We start from the raw sequence: 23,181 nt of genomic DNA, 5'->3' as shown, positions 1-23,181 counted from the left end.
CGCCGTACACGGGAACCAGGCTGCGGTTCAAACAAACGGACGGCGGCACCGGCTTCCCCGTTACGGCACCATTCTATTCCTGTGTCCGGTTAAAGAGGATGCACCTGGTGGTACATCCTCTTTGAAATCACTTGTACTATTGATTTATGCAATAAAAATTTAAAATGACAGTAACACTTCAAATTAATTGGAGGATGCAGCAGATAGGCAGCCACAGCGCACACCATCCTGCTTCATCCTATCCAGAGTTCAGATTGTACAGTGTATGAAACAAGGTGTGAATACTGCCCGAGTGTGGCACTGTTTCTTTGTGCAGTCCATATCCTTATGACATCTGGATTGTAAGGTCAGGGATACAGGAGAGCAGTGTGCGCACCGCAGGGGAGGGGACAGGCATATACCTAATGGCTATGGCTTCCTGAAATACTCTGCACTCCTCATTGCCCTGTTCACATTATACCCTTCTCCTCTCTGACACTATCCCATGTGTAGACCCAGGCAACAAACACAAACTGGTGGTCTGGCTGCTCAAAGTTCATTATACTTTATTCTATCACTTATAATAACTGTTAGGGATCAAGCTTTCCCCCCTCAGAGCTGTCACTGGCAGCCCTTGGAGAGGCCTGGACAGTCCCATTGTTCCGGCAGCTTCTTGCCATCACCCTTCCTCTGGCTGGGGTTTCGTCTATGGAAGTTGCTTCAGCTCTCCAGACTCTACGGGCATCCGGCCGCCACCTGCCCCGAGCTGTCCATCCTCTGCTATCTCGCCATGGCTGGCTATCAGGGTGGTCACTACGGGGAGGTCTGCTTCCACACAGATGTGTCCTTCCTCCACCCCGGTGCTTGGAGACCAGGGGCGGCTGGTTATGGTCTAGCCCGGTTTCAGGAGGTGGGCTGACCTGATCCACAGAGACTTGCTCAGCCTGTAGCACTTGAGTTTCATGTTCATTGGTGGAAGTCTAGATACAAGACAAAGAGTGAGAGTCAGAGATGGAACTGGTAACATGGAGACCGGCAGACCTATCCTCACCTCCTGGATACTGATAAAGAAACGATTCTTCTCGGCTTCAAGGTCGATTATTCCTCCATTTGCTAACTGCCGCTCATAAACCTGGCGCAATTCCTTTTCCCTCTCTAATGTAAGCAGATCTGGAACATACAGCTCCTAGGGATGAAGCAGCGACTCAATCAGCCCCTTTACTTTATAAAGAGAAGCTAGTAGGGCACTATGGGGGTCTCTTACCTCTTGTTGCTGGGGGGGTGCGGCTGCCTGGAGCTTGGTAAAGTCAAGGTTCAGACTCTCTCGACAAACAGGACATTCAACTGATTCCTAAAAGAAGATTCACTGAATAGGGTAAAGGGAGGTTTTATGCAGGGAACTGGGGTTGCTATAGACACTTACCTCTCTATGGCTGGCATCCAGGCAATGCTGGACATAGCGGCCCAGACAGTAAGAGTGAAAATGATGGAAACACTGTGTCTTTGTAAGACTGTCCTCCTCCTATGGGAAATCTTATATTTACAGAGAGAAACAGCAAAGGCAGGAAGAGACCAGGAGCCCAATGTGGTGCCGCCAACCCACCCAGCAGGGCGCCTAATGTGGTGCCGCCAACCCACCCAGCAGGGCGCCCAATGTGGTGCCGCCAACCCACCCAGCAGGGCGCCCAATGTGGTGCCGCCAACCCACCCAGCAGGGCGCCCAATGTGATGCCGCCAACCCACCCAGCAGGGTGCCCAATGTGGTGCCGCCAACCCACCCAGCAGGGCGCCCAATGTGGTGCCGCCAACCCACCCAGCAGGGCGCCCAATGTGGTGCCGCCAACCCACCCAGCAGGGCGCCCAATGTGGTGCCGCCAACCCACCCAGCAGGGCGCCCAATGTGGTGCCGCCAACCGACCCAGTAGGGCGCCCTCCTGCTGTTCACACGCAGCCCCTAGATGCCTTGGGGTTTCGTGTGCACAGATGATGGTAGATAATATGGGGACAGTGATGAGCTCCCCCCTCCACCAATAGCAGTGATCACCCCCTGCTCCAATAGCAGCAGCGACCCCAGTGCATCAGTAACCTCATCTCCCCTCCACATACATCTATAGCAGGATAATATGTAAATCAGGGATGGGAAACCTTCTGCAAAATTACTATTCCCAACATCCCTGGGCAGAAAGCTTTAGCTCCCCATCCCCGATGTAAATCATCATAAAAAGGAGTACGCGCCATTGCGGGTGGACTCCTTTGTGTACTAGGGGCAAACACTCCACTCTGGTCCTGCCCCTAAGATGTAGAGAGAGTGAGGAATATCTGTGCACCATGGAGGGGGCCCCCAGGGGCCACTAACATCACCTGTTACCACTGTGAACCAGTTATACCGATCTTTCGGAGAAGAGTATAACTATCTTACAAGGGACACAAGGACGGATTTGTTTACTCTGCTACCTAAGTGGCAATAACTGTTAATTTACTGGCCAAGGCTTACAATGGTACCATGAAGAAGCTCACAATAAGGGGAATAGGTAAAATAATCAAGACGTAAAGACCACATGCAGCGACATCAGGTGCACGATACAAGCCTTGGTCCTAAGGGGATAAAGCTGTGCCAGAGATCACGCCCGCCCATGTGACCCGATGCCCCGCGTGACGGAATGGCTAGGGACATGCCGATCACAGATAAAACAAGGGATTACCTGGAACTCATAGAGGCAGATGACACAGTGACCACGAGGAAGATTACTGGCCGTCAGCATCTCCTTACCCTTCTACAGAGACACAAGAGAAACAGGTCAGAGCCGGGCAAAGTGGTAACTACGGATAAGGCACCAATCCAAGCAATGGATTAAGGGAGAATAAAACTGGAGGTTGTCACATAATGAAGAAAGCTTCCCCAACACCATACAATGAGTGGCAACTATGGTCACCTAGATCTATGTCCTCCAGATAACGTCCTCCACCATAACCTAGATCTATGTCCCCCAGATAACGTCCTCCACCATAACCTAGATCTATGTCCCCCAGATAAAGTCCTCCACCATAACCTAGATCTATGTCCCCCAGATTACGTCCTCCACCATAACCTAGATCTATGTCCCCCAGATTACGTCCTCCACCATAACCTAGATCTATGTCCCCCAGATAACGTCCTCCACCATAACCTAGATCTATGTCCCCCAGATAAAGTCCTCCACCATAACCTAGATCTATGTCCCCCAGATAAAGTCCTCCACCATAACCTAGATCTATGTCCCCCAGATAAAGTCCTCCACCATAACCTAGATCTATGTCCCCCAGATAAAGTCCTCCACCATAACCTAGATCTATGTCCCCCAGATAAAGTCCTCCACCATAACCTAGATCTATGTCCCCCAGATAAAGTCCTCCACCATAACCTAGATCTATGTCCCCCAGATTACGTCCTCCACCATAACCTAGATCTATGTCCCCCAGATAAAGTCCTCCACCATAACCTAGATCTATGTCCCCCAGATTACGTCCTCCACCATAACCTAGATCTATGTCCCCCAGATTACGTCCTCCACCATAACCTAGATCTATGTCCCCCAGATAAAGTCCTCCACCATAACCTAGATCTATGTCCCCCAGATTACGTCCTCCACCATAACCTAGATCTATGTCCCCCAGATTACGTCCTCCACCATAACCTAGATCTATGTCCCCCAGATAAAGTCCTCCACCATAACCTAGATCTATGTCCCCCAGATTACGTCCTCCACCATAACCTAGATCTATGTCCCCCAGATAACGTCCTCCACCATAACCTAGATCTATGTCCCCCAGATAACGTCCTCCACCATAACCTAGATCTATGTCCCCCAGATAAAGTCCTCCACCATAACCTAGATCTATGTCCCCCAGATAAAGTCCTCCACCATAACCTAGATCTATGTCCTCCAGATAACGTCCTCCACCATAACCTAGATCTATGTCCTCCAGATAATGTCCTCCACCATAACCTAGATCTATGTCTCCAGGATAACGTCCTCGACTATAGCCCTACACCTGTCTCCAGGATGCTAACCTATATTATTACACGATTACTAACCTCAATAAGTGCATAAAGGTTTGGACATCCAATGGACTGTGAAGCCATTTTGCGCAGAGCGTCGATAATACTGCAAGAGAAAACATAGGAAGAGAATATAGGACATGTAACCTACAGTATATTACATCTCCTCTCACAATGGGACTGAGATATGTCAGCAGACAGTACAGGGGGATATATATCTCTCAGCAGGGTATATATATATATATATGTAAGCAGACAGTACAGGGGGATATACATCTCTCAGCAGGGTATATACAATATATGACAGCAGACAGTACAGGGGGATATACATCTCTCAGCAGGGTATATACAGTATATGACAGCAGACAGTACAGGGGGATATATATCTCTCAGCAGGGTATATACAATATATGACAGCAGACAGTACAGGGGGATATATATCTCTCAGCAGGGTATATACAGTATATGACAGCAGACAGTACAGAGGGATATATATCTCTCAGCAGGGTATATACAGTATATGACAGCAGACAGTACAGAGGGATATACATCTCTCAGCAGGGTATATATATGTAAGCAGACAGTACAGGAGGATATATATCTCTCAGCAGGGTATATACAGTATATGACAGCAGACAGTACAGGGGGATATATATCTCTCAGCAGGGTATATATATGTAAGCAGACAGTACAGGAGGATATATATCTCTCAGCAGGGTATATACAGTTTATGACAGCAGACAGTACAGGGGGATATATATCTCTCAGCAGGGTATATATATGTAAGCAGACAGTACAGGGGGATATATATCTCTCAGCAGGGTATATATATGTAAGCAGACAGTACAGAGGGATATATATCTCTCAGCAGGGTATATATATGTAAGCAGACAGTACAGGAGGATATATATCTCTCAGCAGGGTATATACAGTATATGACAGCAGACAGTACAGAGGGATATATATCTCTCAGCAGGGTATATATATATGTCAGCAGACAGTACAGGGGGATATATCTCTCAGCAGGGTATATACAGTATATGACAGCAGACAGTACAGGGGGATATATATCTCTCAGCAGGGTATATACAGTATATGACAGCAGGCAGTACAGGGGGATATATATCTCTCAGCAGGGTATATATATATGACAGTACAGGGGGATATATATCTCTCAGCAGGGTATATACAGTATATGACAGCAGACAGTACAGAGGGATATATATCTCTCAGCAGGGTATATATACAGTATATGACAGCAGACAGTACAGGGGGATATATATCTCTCAGCAGGGTATATACAGTATATGACAGCAGGCAGTACAGGGGGATATATATCTCTCAGCAGGGTATATACAGTATATGACAGCAGACAGTACAGGGGGATATATATCTCTCAGCAGGGTATATACAGTATATGACAGCAGACAGTACAGGAGGATATATATCTCTCAGCAGGGTATATACAGTATATGACAGCAGACAGTACAGAGGGATATATATCTCTCAGCAGGGTATATATACAGTATATGACAGCAGACAGTACAGGGGGATATATATCTCTCAGCAGGGTATATACAGTATATGACAGCAGACAGTACAGGGGGATATATATCTCTCAGCAGGGTATATACAGTATATGACAGCAGACAGTACAGGAGGATATATATCTCAGCAGGGTATATACAGTATATGACAGCAGACAGTACAGAGGGATATATATCTCTCAGCAGGGTATATATATATGACAGTACAGGGGGATATATATCTCTCAGCAGGGTATATACAGTATATGACAGCAGACAGTACAGGGGGATATACATCTCTCAGCAGGGTATATATATGTAAGCAGACAGTACAGGGGGATATATATCTCTCAGCAGGGTATATACAGTATATGTCAGCAGACAGTACAGGGGGATATATATCTCTCAGCAGGGTATATATATATATGTCAGCAGACAGTACAGGGGGATATATATCTCTCAGCAGGGTATATATATGTCAGCAGACAGTACAGGGGGGATATATATCTCTCAGCAGGGTATATACAGTATATGACAGCAGACAGTACAGGGGATATATATCTCTCAGCAGGGTATATACAGTATATGACAGCAGACAGTACAGGGGGATATATATCTCTCAGCAGGGTATATATATATGACAGCAGACAGTACAGGAGGATATATATCTCTCAGCAGGGTATATACAGTATATGTCAGCAGACAGTACAGGGGGGATATATATCTCTCAGCAGGAGATATATATGTGTGTATATACATGACAGCAGACAGTACAGGGGGATATATATCTCTCAGCAGGGTATATATATATATGTCAGCAGACAGTACAGGGGGATATATATCTCTCAGCAGGGTATATATATGTCAGCAGACAGTACAGGGGGGATATATATCTCTCAGCAGGGTATATACAGTATATGACAGCAGACAGTACAGGGGATATATATCTCTCAGCAGGGTATATACAGTATATGACAGCAGACAGTACAGGGGGATATATATCTCTCAGCAGGGTATATATATTTAAGCAGACAGTACAGGAGGATATATATCTCTCAGCAGGGTATATACAGTATATGTCAGCAGACAGTACAGGGGGGATATATATCTCTCAGCAGGAGATATATATGTGTGTATATACATGACAGCAGACAGTACAGGGGGATATATATCTCTCAGCAGGGTATATACAGTATATGACAGCAGACAGTACAGGGGATATATATCTCTCAGCAGGGAATATAGGTCAGCAGACAGTACAGGGGAATATATATATATAACCTCCTGAGAGATATACAGTATGTCAGCAGACAGTACAGGGGGGGATATATATCTCTCAGCAGGGTATATACACTCACCGGCCACTTTATTAGGTACACCTGTCCAACTGCACGTTACCACTTAATTTCTAATCAGCCAATCACATGGCGGCAACTCAGTGCATTTAGGCATGTAGACATGGTCAAGACAATCTCCTGCAGTTCAAACCGAGCATCAGTATGGGGAAGAAAGGTGATTTGAGGCCTTTGAACGTGGCATGGTTGTTGGTGCCAGAAGGGCTGGTCTGAGTATTTCAGAAACTGCTGATCTACTGGGATTTTCACGCACAACCATCTCTAGGGTTTACAGAGAATGGTCCGAAAAAGAAAAACCATCCAGTGAGCGGCCGTTCTGTGGGCGGAAATGCCTTGTTGATGCCAGAGGTCAGAGGAGAATGGGCAGACTGGTCCGAGGTGATAGAAAGGCAACAGCGACTCAAATAGCCAACCGTTACAGCCAAGGTAGGCAGAAGAGCGTCTCTGAGCGCACAGTACGGCCAACTCTGAGGCAGATGGGCTACAGCAGCAGAAGACCACACCGGGTGCCACTCCGCTCAGCTAAGAACAGGAAACTGAGGCTACAATTTGCACAAGCTCATCGAAATTGGACAGTAGAAGATTGGAAAAACGTTGCCTGGTCTGATGAGTCTCGATTTCTGCTTGAACATGACAATGAGTTCACTGTACTCCAATGGCCTCCACAGTCACCAGATCTCAATCCAATAGAGCATCTTTGTGGTGGAACGGGAGATTGGCATCATGGATGTGCAGCCGACAAATCTGCGGCAACTGTGTGATGTCATCATGTCACTATGGACCAAAATCTCTGAGGAAGCTTCCAGCACCTTGTTGTATCTATGCCACCAAGAATTGGGGCAGTTCTGAAGGCAAAAGGGGGTCCAACCCGTTACTAGCATGGTGTACCTAATAAAGTGGCCGCTGAGTGTATATATGTGTATATACCTCAGCAGGGTATATATATATATATATATATATATATGTCAGCAGACAGTACAGGGGTATATATATATATATCTCTCAGCAGGGTATATATGACAGCAGACAGTACAGGGGGATATATCTCTCTCAGCAGGGTATATATGTCAGCAGACAGTACAGGGGTATATATATATATATCTCTCAGCAGGGTATATATATATATATATATATATATATATATATATATATATATATATATATATATATATATATATATATATATATATATATGTCAGCAGACAGTACAGGGGTATATATATATATATATATATATATATATATATCTCTCAGCAGGGTATATATGTCAGCAGACAGTACAGGGGTATATGTATATATATATATCTCTCAGCAGGGTATATATGACAGCAGACAGTACAATGTGTTATATAAGCAATAGAATGGAGTGCACTCCCAGGCTGGTGTATAGAGTGCCAGCAGTGCAGACTGGATCCACGTCCCCTCTTCCAATAAAATTATGAGGCTGCAGCACATCCAAATAGTGAAAAACTTGTGGTGTTTATTGGTAAATCATCAGCAACGTTTCTGTCTCATCTCGAGACCTTTCTCAAGCAATAGTATTCAGTGACTCCTATCCTCGTATATCAGACGTGTAATCAAAGTGTGAAATCATTATACAGTGAGAAAACATGATCAGCTTCCAATCCGGCCCAATTGTGCATAAGGTATACAAGGTATAAATGTATACAGAAACATACAGTGTTAGCAATAGATACAGTGTAATATACAAAAGTTGATAGGCGGGATCGGCTTCCACCCACCACTTCTCCGGGATAAAGAAAGCAACCTCCATATTCGGTTTCCCACGTTGCAGATAGTTTGTAAACATTGTTATCCGGCATGCGCGGGTCCGTGGGTCCATTCATCTCAGTATACGTCATAGTAGGAGAAACGTCAGAGACATGTGATGCTCCGGAACCAATCAGATAAGTATTCAGTGAGTCCATGAAAACATACATGTCGGCTGGAAACAATGTGAATACTGCCAAATCCAGAGAACCAGTCGGAAAATCCGAGATATGTTGTATATGGGAGGAGACATCCTCGAGTGCACTGTTGGTCTGTGTATAGCCCTTTCAGCATTCTATGTAAAAGCGCAGATATATACGAGAACCGCAGGTGTACTAGAGTATAGGTCTGAATACTGTCAGTTACCAGGGCACAAAGACAAATAGTAAGGATAAGGCCATTTAGGTATCGGGGAAAGGAACTCCTTCCAGTGATGTGGGGTTATCCGGCAGAGTGGCAAGTGTCCCCGCAGAGCGGGGTAGCTCACCAGTCATATAACTGTGGGCCAACCGTGGCCAACATTGTCGATCTCGGGACCCTGAGAGTATCACCCAAACTCCTATAGGAAAATGTGATCCCCCCCGTATTTTTACCTTGACCTAAATCCACATCTTTGCTGCAGACTAGTACTCTACTGGATGTCCAAGATTAACAGCCGTGGTGTGAACTGAGAGCAATATGGAGGTAACACGCCAGAGCCGTGATTGGTAGGAAGCTTTCCTCGCCACATCCAAGTCAAATCTAAAAAACCAGAAAGGATATAAGAAACATAATTATACAAAGTAATTAAGCAAAATCATGGAGCGAACCACCGGGACAAACCCCTATCTATCACATTTCATCTGTACATTCTTGTAGGGATTTTGAGTTGCACATTCAAGCCCTTTGGTTGCAATGTATCTGGTTTATGAATCCACATTAATAATTGACGTTTTCTGAGGAGTGTGTCCTATCTCCTCCCCTCTTGAGAGGAGGGATGTGATCCAGGATCATAAATCATGATGACCCCGATCCAGGAAATGTTTAGAGACTGGTAAATCCTCTCTCATCTTTCTAATCGAGTACCTGTGTTGGTTTTACCTAGTTCTCGTATCACAGGTCGTCTCTCCGCCATACAAGTCTACATGGGCACCAGAGCAGGTATATCACCCAACTAGACGTAGGTGTAAGATAAAATAGCAAAAGATTTCCCAGTAAGTGGGTGTGTGAACTCCGTGCCCTTCTCCATGTATGTGCAGCTTACACACGGTCTGCAGGGGATGAACCTTTCTTCTTAACCATAAGGAATTTTTGTCCCCTTGAAGTGTCTTAACATCTGGCTGAATGGGAAGTTGCGAACCATGGGACTAGGGTGGCAGCTATCAAAACGTAAGCATAAATTAGTGTCTGTAGGTTTTCTAAAAATTTCTGTACAAATCTCTCTGTTTACGATAGAAACACTTACAGAAAATGAATAACTTCCTTTGAATGTGTAAGTGTAAATTGGATGTTAGTTTTTTGAATGGGATTGAACCTAACATCCAATTAATACTTACACATTCAAAGGAAGTTATTAAAGGACAACTCCCACGAAAAAATTCTTTGGCTTATTTAACACACATTACAAAGTTATATTACTTTGTAATGTGGTTAAATACCCGCTCTGGCCCCCTTCCCCCACTTTCTGACCCACCCCCCCGGAAGTTAAAGAATGTATACATTACCTATTACGATCGTCACGGTCCTCTTCTCCCGGGCGGCATCTGGTGACGACTAGGTCAGAGCTGGGGGGCGGTCCGGGTCTTCTTCCTCCTTGGCGTCTTCATTGAAAGTGAATGGGACGGAAAAGGCTGCTGGTGCACATGCGCACCAGCAGCCTTTTCATTGGCTGGAGCGCATCACATGGCTTCCAGTTTGCTCAGCCCTGATTGGCTTAGCTTGCTGGAAGCCGTGTCATGCGCTCCAGCCAATGAAAAGGCTGCCGGTGCACAAGCGCACTGGCAGCCTTTTCTCTCCTATGGACCCGGAAGTAAAAGGCATCGCTGGACGGCGGACACAGGTGACGGTGAGGCGTACGGCGGGCGAATGGAGTGGCGATCGTCACCGGAGGGATGGTGAGTATGGTGTCTGTGTGTGTCTGTGGGTTTTTTTTTTGGGGGGGGGGGTCCTGCCGGAGTTGTCCTTTAAATTTAAGTGTTTCTATCGTAAACAGACAGATTTGTACAGAAATTTTTAGAAAACCTACAGACACTAATTTATGCTTACGTTTTGATAGCTGCCACCCTAGACCCATGGTTCGCAACTTCCCATTCAGCCAGATGTTGAGACACTTCAAGGGGACAAAAATTCCTTATGGTTAAGAAGAAAGGTTCATCCCCTGCAGACAGTGTGTAAGCTGCACATACATGGAGAAGGGCACGGAGTTCACACACCCACTTACTGGGAAATCTTTTGCTATTTTATCTTACACGTACGTCTAGTTGGGTGATATACCTGCTCTGGTGCCCATGTAGACTTGTATGGCGGAGAGACGACCTGTGATACGAGAACTAGGTAAAACCAACACAGGTACTCGATTAGAAAGATGAGAGAGGATTCACCAGTCTCTAAACATTTCCTGGATCGGGGTCATCATGATTTATGATCCTGGATCACATCCCTCCTCTCAAGAGGGGAGGAGATAGGACACACTCCTCAGAAAACGTCAATTATTAATGTGGATTCATAAACCAGATACATTGCAACCAAAGGGCTTGAATGTGCAACTCAAAATCCCTACAAGAATGTACAGATGAAATGTGATAGATAGGGGTTTGTCCCGGTGGTTCGCTCCATGATTTTGCTTAATTACTTTGTATAATTATGTTTCTTATATCCTTTCTGGTTTTTTAGATTTGACTTGGATGTGGCGAGGAAAGCTTCCTACCAATCACGGCTCTGGCGTGTTACCTCCATATTGCTCTCAGTTCACACCACGGCTGTTAATCTTGGACATCCAGTAGAGTACTAGTCTGCAGCAAAGATGTGGATTTAGGTCAAGGTAAAAATACGGGGGGGATCACATTTTCCTATAGAGTTTGGGTGATACTCTCAGGGTCCCGAGATCGACAATGTTGGCCACGGTTGGCCCACAGTTATATGACTGGTGAGCTACCCCGCTCTGCGGGGACACTTGCCACTCTGCCGGATAACCCCACATCACTGGAAGGAGTTCCTTTCCCCGATACCTAAATGGCCTTATCCTTACTATTTGTCTTTGTGCCCTGGTAACTGACAGTATTCAGACCTATACTCTAGTACACCTGCGGTTCTCGTATATATCTGCGCTTTTACATAGAATGCTGAAAGGGCTATACACAGACCAACAGTGCACTCGAGGATGTCTCCTCCCATATACAACATATCTCGGATTTTCCGACTGGTTCTCTGGATTTGGCAGTATTCACATTGTTTCCAGCCGACATGTATGTTTTCATGGACTCACTGAATACTTATCTGATTGGTTCCGGAGCATCACATGTCTCTGACGTTTCTCCTACTATGACGTATACTGAGATGAATGGACCCACGGACCCGCGCATGCCGGATAACAATGTTTACAAACTATCTGCAACGTGGGAAACCGAATATGGAGGTTGTTTTCTTTATCCCGTAGAAGTGGTGGGTGGAAGCCGATCCCGCCTATCAACTTTTGTATATTACACTGTATCTATTGCTAACACTGTATGTTTCTGTATACATTTATACCTTGTATACCTTATGCACAATTGGGCCGGATTGGAAGCTGATCATGTTTTCTCACTGTATAATGATTTCACACTTTGGTTACACGTCTGATATACGAGGATAGGAGTCACTGAATACTATTGCTTGAGAAAGGTCTCGAGATGAGACAGAAACGTTGCTGATGATTTACGAATAAACACCACAAGTTTTTCACTATTTGGATGTGCTGCAGCCTCGTAATTATATGTATATATATATATATATATATATATATATATATATATATATATGTAGCCTGTCTCTCATGGTGGAGGACCCCCTCACACCCGGCATTCTGTATGGGGTCTTACCTCTCTATCTGCTCATCGCCAAGGCCGCGGGGGTTGGCGACTGTGATCTCAGGAGGCTCCCCCGGATACTGCAGGAAACAATGTGTGAGATTATACATCACATGGGGCAATGACCTGTGGGAGGGAAGGGAAGACATACAGGGAACACAGACTCATGAAGTGGAGGAGGAGGAGGAGACACTAGACCAGTGGTTCTCATACTCTGAGGCCCCCCCCCCTAGGTGTTGGTGAGGCCCCCCCCCTAGGTGTTGGTGAGGCCCCCCCCCTAGGTGTTGGTGAGGCCCCCCCCCTAGGTGTTGGTGAGGCCCCCCCCCCTAGGTGTTGGTGAGGCCCCCCCCCTAGGTGTTGGTGAGGCCCCCCCCCCTAGGTGTTGGTGAGGCCCCCCCCCCTTCCTAGGTGTTGGTGAGGCCCCCCCCCTTCCTAGGTGTTGGTGAGGCCTCCCCCCCCTTCCTAGGTGTTGGTGAGGCCCCCCCCCCCTAGGTGTTGGTGAGGCCCCCCCCCCTCGGGGTTGGTGAGGCCCCCCCCCCTAGGTGTTGGTGAGGCCCCCCCCCTCGGTGTTGGTGAGGCCCCCCCCCCTAGGTGTTGGTGAGGCCCCCCCCCCCTAGGTGTTGGTGAGGCCCCCCCCCCTAGGTGTTGGTGAGGCCCCCCCCCTAGGTGTTGGTGAGGCCCCCCCCCTAGGTGTTGGTGAGGCCCCCCCCCCTAGGTGTTTGTGAGGCCCCCCCCCCTAGGTGTTGGTGAGGCCCCCCCCTAGGTGTTGGTGAGGCCCCCCCCCTAGGTGTTGGTGAGGCCCCCCCCCTAGGTGTTGGTGAGGCCCCCCCCCTAGGTGTTGGTGAGGCCCCCCCCCTAGGTGTTGGTGAGGCCCCCCCCCTAGGTGTTGGTGAGGCCCCCCCCCTAGGTGTTGGTGAGGCCCCCCCTAGGTGTTGGTGAGGCCACCCCCCCCCCTAGGTGCTGGTGAGGCCCCCCCCTAGGTGTTGGTGAGGCCCCCCCCCCCTAGGTGTTGGTGAGGCCCCCCCCCTAGGTGTTGGTGAGGCCCCCCCCCCTAGGTGTTGGTGAGGCCCCCCCCCTAGGTGTTGGTGAGGCCCCCCCCCCTAGGTGTTGGTGAGGCCCCCCCCCCTAGGTGTTGGTGAGGCCCCCCCCCCTAGGTGTTGGTGAGGCCCCCCCCTAGGTGTTGGTGAGGCCCCCCCCCATGGTGTTGGTGAGGCCCCCCCTAGGTGTTGGTGAGGCCCCCCCCCCCTAGGTGTTGGTGATGCCCCCCCCCCCTAGGTGTTGGTGTGGCCCCCCCCCCCTAGGTGTTGGTGAGGCCCCCCCCCCCTAGGTGTTCGTGAGGCCCCCCCCCTAGGTGTTGGTGAGGCCCCCCCCTAGGTGTTGGTGAGGCCCCCCCCCCTAGGTGTTGGTGAGGCCCCCCCCCCCTAGGTGTTGGTGAGGGCCCCCCCCCCCCTAGGTGTTGGTGAGGCCCCCCCCCTAGGTGTTGGTGAGGCCCCCCCTAGGTGTTGGTGAGGCCCCCCCCCCTAGGTGTTGGTGAGGCCCCCCCCCTTCCTAGGTGTTGGTGAGCCCCCCCCCCCCCCTTCCTAGGGTGTTGGTGAGGCCCCCCCCCCCTAGGTGTTTGGTGAGGCCCCCCCCCTAGGTGTTGGTTGAGGCCCCCCCCCCCTAGGTGTTGGTGAGGCCCCCCCCCCCCTAGGTGTTGGTGAGGCCCCCCCCCCTAGGTGTTGGTGAGGAGCTTAGGAGATGGGTGATAGGTAGCCCTAGCATTAGTTTCAGTTTTTATATGGACTTTCACCACAGATGGTGAGGCCCCGGCGCCCTCCTGGTCAGTCTGGTGAGGCCCCGGCATTGCCTTGATCTGCGGCCCTCCAGCTGTTGCAATACTACATTTCCCATCATGCCTGGAGAGCTAAAGCTTTGGATTTGACTGTCCAGGCATGATGGGAAATGTAGTATCGCAACAGCTGGAGGGCCGCAGTTTGAAGGCCCATGAAGCAGAGGAGGAAGAGGAGGACACAGCAGATACATGAAGCAGAGGAGGAGGACATAGCAGGTACATGATACAGAGGAGGAGGAGGAGGAGGACACAGCAGATACATGAAGCAGAGGAGGAGGACATAGCAGGTACATGATACAGAGGAGGAGGAGGAGGACACAGCAGATACATGAAGCAGAGGAGGAGGAGGACACAGCAGATACATGAAGCAGAGGAGGAGGAGGAGGAGGACACAGCAGGTACATGAAGCAGAGGAGGAGGAGGAGGAGGAGGACACAGCAGGTACACGAAGCAGAGGAGGAGGAGGACACAGCAGATACATGAAGCAGAGGAGGAGGACACAGCAGATACAAGAAGCAGAGGAGGAGGAGGAGGACACAGCAGATACAAGAAGCAGAGGAGGAGGACACAGCAGATACATGAAGCGGAGGAGGAGGAGGAGGAGGACACAGCAGATACATGAAGCAGAGGAGGAGGAGGAGGAGGACACAGCAGATACATGAAGCAGAGGAGGAGGAGGAGGAGGACACAGCAGATACATGAAGCAGAGGAGGAAGAGGAGGACACAGCAGATACATGAAGCAGAGGAGGAGGACACAGCAGATACATGAAGCAGAGGAGGAAGAGGAGGACACAGCAGATACATGAAGCAGAGGAGGAGGAGGAGGAGGAGGACACAGCAGGTACATGAAGCAGAGGAGGAGGAGGAGGACACAGCAGATACATGAAGCAGAGGAGGAGGAGGAGGACACAGCAGGTACATGAAGCAGAGGAGGAGGAGGAGGACACAGCAGATACATGAAGCAGAGGAGGAGGACATAGCAGATACATGATACAGAGGAGGAGGAGGAGGACACAGCAGATACATGAAGCAGAGGAGGAGGAGGACACAGCAGGTACATGAAGCAGAGGAGGAGGAGGAGGACACAGCAGATACATGAAGCAGAGGAGGAGGACATAGCAGGTACATGATACAGAGGAGGAGGAGGAGGAGGACACAGCAGATACATGAAGCAGAGGAGGAGGAGGAGGAGGAGGAGGAGGACACAGCAGATACATGAAGCAGAGGAGGAGGAGGAGGAGGAGGACACAGCAGATACATGAAGCAGAGGAGGAAGAGGAGGACACAGCAGATACATGAAGCAGAGGAGGAGGAGGAGGAGGACACAGCAGGTACATGAAGCAGAGGAGGAGGAGGAGGACACAGCAGATACATGAAGCAGAGGAGGAGGAGGAGGACACAGCAGGTACATGAAGCAGAGGAGGAGGAGGAGGACACAGCAGGTACATGAAGCAGAGGAGGAGGAGGAGGAGGAGGACACAGCAGATACATGAAGCAGAGGAGGAGGAGGACACAGCAGGTACATGATACAGAGGAGGAGGAGGAGGAGGAGGACACAGCAGATACATGAAGCAGAGGAGGAGGAGGAGGAGGACACAGCAGATACATGAAGCAGAGGAGGAGGAGGAGGAGGAGGAGGACACAGCAGATACATGAAGCAGAGGAGGAGGAGGAGGAGGAGGACACAGCAGATACATGAAGCAGAGGAGGAGGAGGAGGAGGACACAGCAGATACATGAAGCAGAGGAGGAGGAGGAGGACACAGCAGATACATGAAGCAGAGGAGGAGGAGGAGGAGGAGGAGGACACAGCAGGTACATGAAGCAGAGGAGGAGGACACAGCAGGTACATGAAGCAGAGGAGGAGGAGGAGGACACAGCAGGTACATGAAGCAGAGGAGGAGGACATAGCAGGTACATGAAGCAGAGGAGGAGGACATAGCAGGTACATGAAGCAGAGGAGGAGGACATAGCAGGTACATGAAGCAGAGGAGGAGGACATAGCAGGTACATGAAGCAGAGGAGGAGGAGGAAGAGGAGGACACAGCAGATACATGAAGCAGAGGAGGAGGAGGAGGAGGACACAGCAGGTACATGAAGCAGAGGAGGAGGAGGAGGACACAGCAGGTACATGAAGCAGAGGAGGAGGAGGAGGAGGACACAGCAGATACATGAAGCAGAGGAGGAGGAGGAGGAGGAGGAGGAGGACACAGCAGGTACATGAAGCAGAGGAGGAGGACACAGCAGATACATGAAGCAGAGGAGGAGGAGGAGGAGGAGGAGGACACAGCAGGTACATGAAGCAGAGGAGGAGGAGGAGGAGGAGGACACAGCAGATACATGAAGCAGAGGAGGAGGAGGAGGAGGAGGAGGACACAGCAGATACATGAAGCAGAGGAGGACAGGGAGTAGATAGACAATACACAGAGACGGCCATATACACACATATATACTCTAACCACCTGAGGAGGGATGGAGAGCTGCAGCGTCATCCGCACGTACTGGCTCTCAGGGTCGTCCCCAGTGGTCGGGTGTATTGTGATCCTCAGCAGCAGCAGCCTATGGGGGAGACATACGGGGTGAGGACACATAAGGAAGACACCAGGAGGAGGTGCTATATAGTAGTACACACCTGTCCTGCTGACACACCTCCAGCTCATCCAGGTAGATAGACTGAAGAACCTCCAGCTCCTGAGACAGCGACCTGCCGAACCGGGGGGGCAAACCTCTCCTCAGTAAGATACAGCGATAGAAGCCCCCCCCCCCACAAGTTATACAGCAACCACCCCCCCCCCCCCCACAGGCACCCCCAGTTATACAGCAACCACCCCCCCCCCCCCACAGGCACCCCCCAGATATACAGCAACCGCCCCCCCCCCCCCAACAGGCGCCCCCCACATATACAGCAACCACCCCCCCCCCACAGGCACCCCCCAGATATACAGCAAACCGCCCCCCCCCCCACAGGCGCCCCCCAGATATACAGCAACCGCCCACCCCCCCCACAGGCACCCCCCAGATATACAGCAACCGCCCCCCCCCCCCACAGGCGCCCCCCAGTTATACAGCAACCACCCCCCCCCCACAGGCACCCCCCAGATATACAGCAACCGCACCCCCCCCCCCACAGGCGCCCCCCAGTTATACAGCAACCACCCCCCCCCCCCACCGGCGCCCCCCAGATATACAGCAACCCCCCCCCCCCCCCCACAGGCGCCCCCCAGTTATACAGCAACCGCCCCCCCCCCACAGGCACCCCCCAGATATACAGCAACCGCCCCCCCTACACCCACAGGCGCCCCCCAGATATACAGCAACCCCCCCCCCCCACAGGCGCCCCCCAGTTATACAGCAACCGCCCCCCCCCCACAGGCGCCCCCCAGATATACAGCAACCCCGCCCCCCCCCCCACAGGCGCCCCCAGATATACAGCAACCGCCCCCCCTACACCCACAGGCGCCCCCCAGATATACAGCAACCGCCCCCCCCCCCCACAGGCGCCCCCCAGATATACAGCAACCGCCCCCCCTACACCCACAGGCGCCCCCCAGATATACAGCAACCGCCCCCCCACAGGCGCCCCCCAGTTATACAGCAACCGCCCCCCCCCCACAGGCGCCCCCCAGATATACAGCAACCGCCCCCCCCACAGGCGCCCCCCAGATATACAGCAACCGCCCCCCTACACCCACAGGCGCCCCCCAGATATACAGCAACCGCCCCCCCCACAGGCGCCCCCCAGATATACAGCAACCGCCCCCCCTACACCCACAGGCGCCCCCCAGATATACAGCAACCGCCCCCCCCACAGGCGCCCCCCAGATATACAGCAACCGCCCCCCCCCACAGGCACCCCCCAGATATACAGCAACCCCCCCCCCCTACAGGCGCCCCCCAGATATACAGCAACCCCCCCCCCTACAGGCGCCCCCCAGATATACAGCAACCCCCCCCCCCCCCACAGGCACCCCCCAGATATACAGCAACCGCCCCCCCCCCACAGGCACCCCCCAGATATACAGCAACCCCCCCCCCTACTGGCGCCCCCCAGATATACACCAACCCCCCCCCCCCCCCACCCATACCTCTATAGTACACATCAGTTATATACCCCCCCCCCCCCCCCGGTGATATATACCTCTATAGTACACATCAGTTATATACCCCACCCCCCCCCCCGGTGATATATACCTCTATAGTACACATCAGTTATATACCCCCCCCCCCCGGTGATATATACCTCTATAGTACACATCAGTTATATACCCCCCCCCCCCCCCCCCCCCGGTGATATATACCTCTATAGTACACATCAGTTATACCCCCCCCCCCCCCCCCCGGTGATATATACCTCTATAGTACACATCAGTTATACCCCCCCCCCCCGGTGATATATACCTCTATAGTACACATCAGTTATATACCCCCCCCCCCCCCCGGTGATATATACCTCTATAGTACACATCAGTTATATACCCTCCCCCCCCCCGGTGATATATACCTCTATAGTACACATCAGTTTATACCCCCCCCCCCCCCCCCCCGGTGATATATACCTCTATAGTACACATCAGTTATATACCCCCCCCGGTGATATATACCTCTATAGTACACATCAGTTATATACCCCCCCCCCCCGGTGATATATACCTCTATAGTACACATCAGTTATATACCCTCCCCCCCCCGGTGATATATACCTCTATAGTACACATCAGTTATATACCCCCCCCCCCGGTGATATATACCTCTATAGTACACATCAGTTATATACCCTCCCCCCCCGGTGATATATACCTCTATAGTACACATCAGTTATATACCCCCCCCCCCCCCAGTGATATATACCTCTATAGTACACATCAGTTATACCCCTCCCCCCCGGTGATATATACCTCTATAGTACACATCAGTTATACCCCCCCCCCCCCCCCCCGGTGATATATACCTCTATAGTACACATCAGTTATATACCCCCCCCCCCCCGGTGATATATACCTCTATAGTACAAATCAGTTATATACCCCCCCCCCCCCCCGGTGATATATACCTCTATAGTACACACCAGTTATATACCCCCCCCCCCCGGTGATATATACCTCTATAGTACACATCAGTTATATACCCCCCCCCGGTGATATATACCTCTATAGTACACATCAGTTATACCCCCTCCCCCCCGGTGATATATACCTCTATAGTACACAACAGTTATATACCCCCCCCCCCCCGGTGATATATACCTCTATAGTACACATCAGTTATACCCCCTCCCCCCCGGTGATATATACCTCTATAGTACACATCAGTTATACCCCGCCCCCCCCCCCGGTGATATATACCTCTATAGTACACATCAGTTATATACCCCCCCCCGGTGATATATACCTCTATAGTACAACATCAGTTTATACCCCCTCCCCCCCGGTGATATATACCTCTATAGTACACATCAGTTATATACCCCCCCCCCCCCCGGTGATATATACCTCTATAGTACACATCAGTTATACCCCCTCCCCCCCGGTGATATATACCTCTATAGTACACATCAGTTATACCCCCCCCCGGTGATATATACCTCTATAGTAACACATCAGTTATACCCCCCCCCCCCCCCGGTTGATATATACCTCTATAGTACACATCAGTTATATACCCCCCCCCCCCCCCCCCCCCCCCCCCGGTGATATATACCTCTATAGTACACATCAGTTATACCCCCCCCCCCCCCCCGGTGATATATACCTCTATAGTACACATCAGTTATATACCCCCCCGGTGATATATACCTCTATAGTACACATCAGTTATACCCCCCCCCCCCGGTGATATATACCTCTATAGTACACATCATTTATATACCCCCCCCCCCCCCCCGGTGATATATACCTCTATAGTACACATCAGTTATATACCCCCCCCCCGGTGATATATACCTCTATAGTACACATCAGTTTATATACCCCCCCCCCCGGTGATATATACCCTATAGTACACATCAGTTATATACCCCCCCGGTGATAGATACCTCTATAGTACAACAGCAGTTATATAACCCCCCCCCCCCCCGCCGGTGATAATATACCTCTGATAGTGAACACATCAGGTATAAACTACCCCCCCCCCCCCCCGGTGATATATACCTCATAGTACACATCAGTTATCCCCCCCCCACCCCCCCGGTGATATGATACCTCTATAGTACACATCAGTTATACCCCCCACCCCCCGGTGATATATAACCTCTATAGTACACAATCGTTATATACCCCCCCCCCGGTGATATATACCTCTATAGTACACATCCAGTTATATAACCCCCCCCCCCCCCCGGTGATATATACCTCTATAGTACACATCAGTTATACCCCACCCCCCCCCGGTGATATATACCTCTTATAGTAACACATCAGTTATATACCCCCCACCCCCCCCCCGGTGATATATACCTCTATAGTACACATCAGTTATACCCCCCCCCCCCCCCCCGGTGATATATACCTCTATAGTACACTATCAGTTATATACCCCCCCCCCCCCCGGTGATATATACCTCTATAGTACACATCAGTTATACCCCCCCCCCCCCCCCTGGTGATATATACCTCTATAGTACACATCAGTTATATACCCCCCCCCCCCCCGGTGATATATACCTCTATAGTACACATCAGTTATATACCCCCACCCGGTGATATATACCTCTATAGTACACATCAGTTATATACCCCCCCCCGGGTGATATATACCTCTATAGTACACATCAGTTATATACCCCCCCCGGTGATATATACCTCTATAGTACACATCAGTTATATACCCCCCCCCCCCCCCGGTGATATATACCTCTATAGTACACATCAGTTATCCCCCCCCGGTGATATATACCTCTATAGTACACCATCAGTTATATACCCCCCCCCCCCCCCCGGTGATATATACCTCTATAGTACACATCAGTTATATACCCCCCCCCCCCCCGGTGATATATTACCTCTATAGTACACATCAGTTATATACCCTCCCCCCCCCCGGTGATATATACCTCTATAGTACACATCAGTTATATAAACCCCGGTGATATATACCTCTATAGTACACATCAGTTATACCCCCTCCCCCCCAGTGATATATACCTCTATAGTACACATCAGTTATACCCCCCCCCCCCCGGTGATATATACCTCTATAGTACACATCAGTTATATAACCCCCCCCCCCCGGTGATATATACCTCTATAGTACACATCAGTTATACCCCCTCCCCCCAGTGGATATATACTCTATAGTACACATCGTTATATACCCCACCCCGGTGATATATACCTCTATAGTACACATCAGTTATATACCCCCCCCCCCGGTGATATATACCTCTATCGTACACATCAGTTATAACCCCCCCCCCCCGGTGATATATACTCTATAGTACACATCAGTTATATACCCCCCCCCCCGGTGATATATACCTCTATAGTACAACATCAGTTATACCCCCCCCCCCCCGGTGATATATACCTCTATAGTACACATCAGTTATATACCCCCCCCCCCCGGTGATATATACCTCTATAGTACACATCAGTTATATACCCCCTGGTGATATATACCTCTATAGTACACATCAGTTATATACCCCCCCCCCCCCCCCCCCGGTGATATATCCCTCTATAGTACACACCAGTTATATACCCCGCCCCCCGGTGATATATACCTCTATAGTACACATCAGTTATATACCCTCCCCCCCCCCCGGTGATATATACCTCTATAGTACACACCAGTTATATACCCCCGCCCCCCGGTGATCAGTAATAGAACACCGGCTACTATCTCACCCGTCCTCCGGTTCTTCCGCCATTCTCCTCCCGGCTTCAAGTCGCGTATTTAGACGTCACCAGAGCGCGCGGCTCCATGGTAACCATAGTAACCGGGACCCAACGGAAGTGGCGGGAGAAACCCGGGAACTGCAGGTACATAGGTGAGTGAGGTATATAGGTATACTGAGCCCTGTATACTGTATGAGAGGAGGGATATATGTATACTGAGCCCTGTATACTGTATGAGAGGAGGTATATATGTATACTGAGCCCTGTATACCGGTGATATATACCTCTATAGTACACATCAGTTTATATACCCCCCCCCCCCCGGTGATATATCACCTCTATAGTACACATCAGTTATACCCCCTCCCCCCCCCCCCCGGTGAGATATACCTCTATAGTACACATCAGTTATACCCCCCCCCCCCACCCCCACCCGTGATATATACCTCTATAGTACACATCAGTTATACCCCCCCCCCCCCCGCCCGTGATATATACCTCTATAGTACACATCAGTTATACCCCCCCCCCCCCCCGTGATATATACCTCTATAGTACACATCATTTATACCCCCTCCCCCCCGGTGATATTACCTCTATAGTACACATCAGTTATACCCCCCCCCGTTGATATATACCTCTATAGTACACATTCCAGTTAGTACCCCCCCCCCCCCCCCCGTTGATATATACTCTATAGTACACATCAGTTATACCCCCCCCCCCGGTGATATATACCTCTATAGTACACATCAGTTATATACCCCCCCCGGTGATATATACCTCTATAGTACACATCAGTTATA

The 23,181-nt window shown here is 50.2% G+C and overlaps 1 protein-coding gene across 1 annotated transcript; it reads right to left on the bottom strand.

Moving 5' to 3' along the window:
• Positions 1-528: 528 nt before the first annotated feature.
• RNF25 (ring finger protein 25) lies at positions 529-22,553 on the bottom strand. Its single transcript, XM_069982424.1, has 10 exons — positions 22,385-22,553; positions 17,176-17,247; positions 17,006-17,102; positions 12,725-12,792; positions 4,055-4,124; positions 2,682-2,753; positions 1,403-1,501; positions 1,244-1,330; positions 1,031-1,165; positions 529-959 (listed from the first exon to the last, which is right to left on the bottom strand). Exons 1-10 carry the CDS (start codon positions 22,405-22,407, stop codon positions 570-572), a joined length of 1,113 nt encoding a protein of 370 aa, XP_069838525.1. The 5' UTR covers positions 22,408-22,553; the 3' UTR covers positions 529-569.
• Between the last annotated feature and the right edge of the window lie 628 nt (positions 22,554-23,181).

Source organism: Dendropsophus ebraccatus, chromosome 9 (assembly GCF_027789765.1).
Source record: "Dendropsophus ebraccatus isolate aDenEbr1 chromosome 9, aDenEbr1.pat, whole genome shotgun sequence".
NCBI lineage: Eukaryota > Metazoa > Chordata > Amphibia > Anura > Hylidae > Dendropsophus > Dendropsophus ebraccatus.
Note: the sequence above shows the minus strand (reverse complement) of the source record. Positions and strands in the feature narration are given on the sequence as shown.

Coding starts and splice junctions, on each gene's coding strand:
- RNF25 (XM_069982424.1), bottom strand. CDS start 22,407: ATGGCGGAAGAACCGGAGGACGG. Junction 17,103..17,175: donor GAGGTGTGTCAGCAGGACAG/GTGTGTACTACT, acceptor TCTCCCCCATAG/GCTGCTGCTGCTGAGGATCA. Junction 4,125..12,724: donor GGCGATGAGCAGATAGAGAG/GTAAGACCCCAT, acceptor TTTCTCTTGCAG/TATTATCGACGCTCTGCGCA.